The sequence below is a fragment of the Danio aesculapii genome, chromosome 3 (genome assembly GCF_903798145.1).
Source record: "Danio aesculapii chromosome 3, fDanAes4.1, whole genome shotgun sequence".
NCBI lineage: Eukaryota > Metazoa > Chordata > Actinopteri > Cypriniformes > Danionidae > Danio > Danio aesculapii.
The window spans coordinates 1,338,367-1,346,544 of NC_079437.1; the positions used below are offsets into that span (position 1 = coordinate 1,338,367).

Consider the following 8,178-nt stretch of genomic DNA (forward strand, 5'->3'; position numbering starts at 1 on the left):
TTAATTAGGTTAATTAGGCAAGTTATTGTATAATGATGGTTTGTTCTGTAGACTATTGAAAAAATATATAGCTTAAAGGGGCTAATAATTTTGACCTTAAAATGGGTTTTGAAAAATTAAAAAACTGCTTTTATTCTAGCTGAAATAAAACAAATAAGACTTTCTCCAGAAGAAAAAATATTATCAGGCATACTGTGAAAATTTCCTTGCTCTGTTAAACATCATTTGGGAAATATTTAAAATAGAAAAAAAATCAAAGGGGTTTAATATCTCTATTTGCAACTATATAAAAATTGTAGTTCCATAGCATTGCTGGGAATTTTTTTTTCTAAATATTAATTTAAGATTACGGACGCATTGGCGAATTAAAAATCTCGGTAGTGTTCTAACAATATTTATAAAAATGGCAATAAACTAACTTGTCTTGATTTGATTATTTTTTTTATTTTTTTTATTTTTGGGTTGTCCTGAGAATATCGATATCAGTTATGCCTTAATTAACTGAACTTCCTTTCCGCCATCTAGCCTTAAGTCAAAAACGTACTTTTTCCAACTCCTCCTACATCGTTTGGCTGATTTGCACCAAATTTCACTCAGATCATCTTCAGACCATGCTGGCAAAAATCAACAATTCAATTCTATTAATAGAAATCATACGAATTTTATCAAATGACTTTTGAATTAATTTTTTTTGTCTATTGTCATGAGACTTCCTGTCCACCATCTTAAATTGAACTTTCCATGTTTTGAACTTTCCATAGATCGTTAGCTAAATTTCCACCAAATTTGGCTCAGTACGCTGTCAAAAAATGATGGAATTTTCTAGCTCTGTAGCTTGTTGCCGTGCTTGTTTATGATGTTTGTGACCTCTGTTCGTGATGTGACCCCAATAATTGCTGCTTGCAGCTATATTTATTAGTATTGTTAATAATTTAAACTTTTTTTTTTTTACATTTTCCTCATTTGGAACAGTTTTTCTTACAATTGTTTTAATTGTGGATGTTTCAGATGCATTCAGTGTTTAATCCCATTGTGTAAGATTTTCTAAAGACTTCTTTGGTATTCACGCATGTCTTTGTGTTTCTCTATAAATGTGTGTGTGTGTGTGTGTTCTGGTAGCCGTGTATAAAGTTTCTGCAACTGAAGAGTTCTGGTGTGTTTCCTGACATGACAAAACCCATCATGAGCCGAGAGCAGCAGCAGTAGAGGACAAAAGCATTAGCAGGAGTTGAAATGAAAACACTCTATCTCTGAATATGACGGGTGGATGCATCAGCATTTATGTATTTTGACTGATTAAACTCCTGGAGAGAATCAAGCTAGTCATATGTGCCATACAGTGAGGTTAACCAAAGATAAATGCTGATCTTTCCACACTTCACAAACTCTTTTTGGGTTTTCGAGCGGGCGAGTGAGTCCTGTGTGGAATGGATAGATTGATCATACAGAATGATGGATGGATTGATAGATATACCAGATAGATGAATGGATGGATTGACCAGATGGATGTATGGATTGACCACATACATGGATGGATGGATGGACGGATGGAAAGATAGAATATAGATAAATAAATTGAAATATGGATGGATTGATGGCTTGAAAAGATTGATAGATAGAGAAATGGATGGATGGATATATAGATGAATAAATAGATGGATGGATGAATGATGGATCGATATATAGATAGACAGATGGATGGATAGATGAACAGGTAAACGGATGGATGTATATATGGATGGATGGATAAACCAGCTGGATGGATGGATGGATAGATAGAGGAACAGACGCATGGAAATATATAGATGGACAGAAGGACGGATGGATATATTGATAGACAGAAGGATGGATGGATAGATAGATGGATGGAAAGATGGAATATAGATAGATAAATAGAAATATGGATGGATAGATGGAGGGATGGATGGATGGATATATAGATGGATGGATAGATAAACGGATGGATGGATGGATGGACAGTCAGTTGGATGTATTGATGGATGGATAAACCAGCTAGATGGATGAATAGATAGAAAAGATGAATGGATGTATACATAGATGGATGAATGGACAGACAGACGGATAGCTGGATTGACAGACAGTTGGATAGATGGATGGATGGATGGATAAACCAGCTGGATGGATGGATGGATAGATAGATCAACAGACGCATGGAAATATGTAGATGGACAGAAGGATGGATGGATATATTGATGGACAGAAGGATGGATATATAGATGGATGGATGGATGGATAGATGGACAGAAAGATGGATGAATGGACAGACAGACAGATGAATAGTTGGATGGATGGATGGATAAACCAGCTGGATGGATGGATAGATGGACAGCCAGATAGACAAATTTATAGATGGATGAGTGGATGGACAGACAGATAGATAGATGGATAGATGGATGGACGGATGGATTAAATGTTCATTTTTACAATTGTTATGAAATATTGAGTTACTGATTCTTATTATAAATTAAAGTCATGTGAATCTGAATAGATATTATTAAATGTTTTCTAATAAAGCAGGGGGCAGTGCACAGGTGTGTTCAGTGTTTTGTGAGTGCTGACAATAGTGTCTGCTTCTGCTGTCAGATTCAGCTCTCTCTCTCTCTCTCTCTCTCTCTCTCTCTCTCTCTCTCTCTCTCCAGCAGAAGTGTGAATTAGCTCATTCACACAGAAACAGAGATGTATTTCTCTGTGCGTCTGCTTTATGCACAGCTCACTTCTTCCATGCAGCTCTTCTGTGTTTGTCAGTCTCGAGCTGCTTTCCGCCGTGCCGGCTTGGTGGGAGATGTTCATTTTGGATTGCTCTGGACGGAGTGTTTTATGGCTCTATTCCCCGCAGCCTCAGCAGCACACTTGTGTGTTTGTGCTTCTCCAAGTGCCATGTAGACAGAGATAATGTGGGCTCATCTACTGTATACTGGGTTTATTCAGAGAAATTCCTATTTCTGAACTCTTATCATGAGGATGAGAGGAATGATGGACAGATTGATGGATGGATTGACAGTTGCAGATTAAGATTGTTGAGTTCAGCGAAGCATTTAGAACATATTAATACACCCCAAATCAGAACAAGTTGTGACAGTGTGGAAAATGCAAATAAAAAAGAAAGTCGTGATTTCTAAATTTACTTTGACTTGTATTTCAGTGAAAACAAAACAACAAACATTAATTTGTGTGTTCCTCATGATTTTTATTGTTTTTTTTTTTTTTGTTCAACACATATTTCAATTTTGGTTCTTAAAGTATTTACCACTTTATATTGGCATTCCTTTTCACAACACTTAAGACATTTATGGCTTGTTTCCACTGACTGGTACGGTACGGTTCGGTTTGGTACGGGTCACCTTTATCAGGCTTGCGTTTCCACTAACAAGGGTACCCTTTTGGTGGGCGTGGTGTATGACAAAGTTTCAGTTGAAGTCATTCTCACTCGAGGAAATGTCTACAATAAAGCTGTACAGGTCACTTACATATCATATGAGAAGCACTTCTCACAAAACAGATGATTTATACACAAATACTTGTGTAGAAATGTTTATTACTGACTTTTCAATGAACATGAGTTGATTATAACTGCAGATCAATGACAGTGCGAAACAGCCTACTGTAACGTCTGTAATTATATTAAATAACTAAATAAATGAACATATATAAACACATACAGACCCTTACAGTCTCCGATATGTTATCAATTACAGAAGAACTACACACAGCAGACATTTCGTCCGTATATTTAGGTTCAAAAACACAAAATATAGCCTACAGTCAGTGAAAACCTCTCATCTGTGTCTGTAATCTTCAGCAGCACATGCAGCCTCTGTTAGACTGTAATTCCCTCATTCCCAGTTCATATTAGTCCAAAATGTGAAGATAATAATAGTTAAACATTTTGTTCATGTTTGCTGAATAATAATGTGCTCCTTTTTCCCGGCTTCTCCTTTGTTTCTTCACGCTTCACTCTGGCGTTTGTCAGTGTCTGACAGGATCGGGTTTCAAAAGCACGTCAATAATCAAACGCACGTTATTACCATCAGCTCAAGAAGTTTACTATTGCAGATATAGACGTGCGGCGAGCGCGAGGAAGAATGCGAAACCGCTCGCGCTTCAGACTGCCTCGTATAAAAAACTATGCGGCACAGTGTAAATCTGCTCTACTCCATGGCTTTGTGGCTGTTTATCAAGACGATGACAAGGTTTGTTTGAGCCCGAGTCGACCATGGCTCGTTATTATATGTATTTATAATTCAGCTATAATCTCTCGGCTGTGCGTGTATTCTAAACATGGCGTTTTTTTTTTTTTTTCATTCTGGGTTGTTGCGTAAGCGAATGACGTATCACTGTAAACCAATAGCGTTCCGATGCGCGTCTAGCTCCGCCTTTTGGTACCCTTTATCGTGTTTGGTACCCTTTCGAAAGGGTGCCGAAAAAGTGGTACGGTTCGGTACGCCTTTTGACAGTGGAAACGGCTATAAAAGCGTACTAACCCGAACCGTACCATACCACTCAGTGGAAACGGGCCTTTAGGGACTGAAGACACCAAGTGCTGAAGTGTTTCAGGTGTAATTTTGTCCCATTCTTCCTGCAAACAAGTCTTAAGGTGGGCAACAGTATAGGATCTTCGTTGTTGCATTTTGCGCTATACATTCTCTATTAGAGACAGGTCAGGACTGCAGGCAGGTCAGTCAAGTACCTGTATCCTCTTCCTCTGCAACCAGTACTTTGTAATCTATCCAGAATGTGGTTTAGCGTTGTCTTGTTGAAATATGCATGGGCGTTCCTGGAAAAGAAGGCAGCATATTGTGATCTAAAATCTCTATGTACTTTTCAGAATTAATGGTGCATCACAAAAGTGAAAGTCCCGAGCACATGGAGTCCATTTCTCCCAAAAAATATCTGAAATACTGATTCATCTAAACGTTTCCACTGTGATGGTCCATTCCAGATGGATCCGAGCCCATAAAAGTCAACAGCGCTTCTGGACATCGTTAACATAGGGCTCCTTTTTTAAAGGACTTTTAAAATATGACTGTACAAAATGTATCTAATATTTTGTATTTTTTAAAACTCATATTTCTGGAAGAACTCTTAACATGATATCTGAACATAAAGAACGTTTCAAAAAACACAAACATCATTCAGATATTAACTATATTAAATAAGTTATTAAGGAGCTGAATACTAATTATTATTATTATTATTATTATTATTATTATTATTATTATTATTATTATTATTATTATTAATGGCAACTGTTTTTATGTTATACTCATTTTGTGTGTACAAACAGTCAGAACAATCTGTTTATTTAGAAAAAAGTTAGAGGGACATCACTGATGCTGTCTGAAAGTGATGGGATGGATACTCTCAAGTCTACTGTATTTGTTTGCATTCTATTATTTTGTTGTTGTCTATGTATACTAAGGCAACTTTTTTCATTGTGTATAGTGGAGCACAGTGATTCTTTTGAAGGTCTTTTATTTATAATATGTATTTGTTTTTATTGTTTCGGTCTTGATCTATTGGCTTTTTTGCTTTTTGGGATTTTATTTATTAAAACTTTTGGTCAAAATAACCCAACCCAGATGTTCATAAGAGAACTTCTTGCTGCCTTTTTCAGTTGGGTTGATGAAGCATAGACAACCCAACTGCGTGTTTGCAGTACCCCAGACAACCCAGCAGTTTTGACCCTGCACAATTAACCCGAAAATGTGTTTACAAATTCCTTTTTTACAGTGTACCTGGCACCCATTGACTCCCATAGTATTTTTACTTCATTTTATTACTATGGAAGTAAATGGGTGAACTGACTGTTCATTTAGAAAAAAAATCTAATAGAACTCCTGATATGTTCCTGATTCACTATTTTTTTTAAGGTAAGCGGTTGCAAACAATTGAAATGGGCTGAATTGAAACAAACAAATTGAGTTAAACACTACTACATTTAATTTGTTTGTTTAAATTCAGCCCATGACTACAAATGACTACAAAATATATATCATATTTTCTTAAACTCCCATTTCTGGAACAACTTTTAAACTTGTGAATTATGACACATTTTCACGAACAACATTTTAAACACATCTCTGAATTTAAGTTGTGAAAATATAAAGAAACCCGAGTCTAGAAAACTGTCCGACAGGGGGCGTCAAACTCCAAATGACTGCAGCCACGCCTCCTCCTCCTCCTCATCTGAGTCTGAAAGGAGGTGTCGGGGAATCTCCTACAAACAAACTCACACTGAGAAAAAAAAGAAAAAGAGAGAGAAGTGTATTGCATCACAGGGGCGCGCGTGTATAAATCAGAGGCGCGCGCGTGAGAGTCAGGCATTCCCAAAAAACACGCAGACGCGGGACTCTTTCACGTGTGATGCCTTCTCACGATTCCCACGCATTTAACACACCTCGACAACAGAAATGCAGGGAATTACGCACGGATAAATCTCGCGTCTAATCTCTGATCTCGCGTTTGGATGAAGATTTCAAAAGGATGGATTTCCCGCAGTGTTTGCTGTCCGCGTACTTGCTGCTGCTCTCCTTCGCCCAGTGCCAACACTATTACCTGCTCAGACCCATCCCGAGTGACACTTTACCCCTGCTGGAGCTGAAGGAGGACCCGGACCCGCTTTACGACCCGCGGGAAAAGGATCTAAACGAGACCGAGCTGAGGAGCGCGCTCGGGGACTTTGACAGCCGCTTTCTGTCGGTCGGTCCTCCTCAGGACCGCTACGCGGGGAACGAGGACATGGACGAGCAGGAGCTCCAGCTGAACCTTGCCGGGATGATGCCCAAAGACATCAAAAACCTGGACTTTGACGCGCCGTGGGGCAAAAAGCGCAAAGCCAGCAAGAAGCTGAAGCGGCGGCTGCAGATGTGGCTGTGGTCCTACTCTTTCTGCCCGGTGCTGTACGCCTGGAACGACCTGGGCTCGCGCTTCTGGCCGCGGTTCGTGCGTGCGGGGAGCTGCTACACCAAGCGCTCGTGCTCAGTGCCGGAGGGCATGGTGTGCAAACCGGCCAAATCAACGCACATCACGCTGCTACGCTGGAGATGCGTGGCGAGGCGAGGCGCGCTCAAGTGCGCGTGGATACCGGTGCAGTATCCCATCATCACAGAATGCAAATGCTCATGCGCGAACTGACCACAGAAAAACCAAACATTATAATATTGAACTCCTGATATGTTTCTGGACTCTGATGTGAAGCGTAGATTGCATATCGCTGGACTTAAATTATGGAGACATGATTGTACAAAGTGTATCTCATATTTTTAAAATCCACATTGCTGGAAGAACTTTCTAAAGAAGAGAATTCAGACATGAACATCATTTATAAAACAAATCTCTGGATTTAAGTTATGAACACTTTTATTCTGTGTTTTGGAAACACTTTATATTAACTTTAAGTCATTTAAAGCGATTAAAGATTTTAATTTTGTTGTTTTAAACAGGTTTGAGTTTCTTCTGTTGAACACAAAAGAAGATCGTTTGAAAAATGTTGGGAGCTGGCACCCATTGACTCTCATAGTATTTTATGTTTTACAATGGAAGTAAATGGGTGAACTGACTGCTCATTCAGAGAAACTATAATAGAACTGATATGTTTCTGGACTCTGATGTGAAGCATATTAATGCATATTGCTGGACTTAAATTATGGAGACACGACTGTACAAAATATATCTCATATTTAAACCTCACATTTCTGGAAGAACTTTATAAAAAAAAAGTGAATTCTACGTTTAAAAACTCTGTATTTAAGATACGAAAAGCTTTTATTTTGTGTTTTGGAAACACTTTATATTAACTTTAAGTCATTTAAAGCGATTAAAGATTTTAATTTTGTTATTTTAAACCAGTTTGAGTTTCTTCTGTTGAACACAAAAGAGGATAATTTGAAAAATGTTAGTAGCTGGCACCCATTGACTCTCATGATATTTTATTTTTTGCAATGGAAGTAAATGGGTGAACTGACCGCTCGTTCAGAAAAAAACATAATAGAACTGAAATGTTGTGCATTAATTTAAGCATATTAATGCATATTGCTGGACTTAAATTATGGAGACACGACTGTACAAAATGTATCTCATATTTAAACCTCACATTTCTGGAAGAACTTTATAAAAAAACTTAATTCTACGTTTAAAAACACTCTGTATTTAAGATAC

The 8,178-nt window shown here is 38.0% G+C and overlaps 1 protein-coding gene across 1 annotated transcript; it reads left to right on the forward strand.

Annotated features, from left to right (window-relative positions):
• Positions 1-6,354: 6,354 nt before the first annotated feature.
• Positions 6,355-7,714, forward strand: nog1 (noggin 1). The gene has a single exon (XM_056449632.1). It carries the CDS (start codon positions 6,505-6,507, stop codon positions 7,153-7,155), a length of 651 nt encoding a protein of 216 aa, XP_056305607.1. The 5' UTR covers positions 6,355-6,504; the 3' UTR covers positions 7,156-7,714.
• Positions 7,715-8,178: the final 464 nt, after the last annotated feature.

What these genes read in the sequence shown, in the direction of transcription:
- nog1 (XM_056449632.1), top strand. Translation starts at nt 6,505, where the DNA reads ATGGATTTCCCGCAGTGTTTGCTGTCCGCGTACTTGCTGCTGCTCTCC.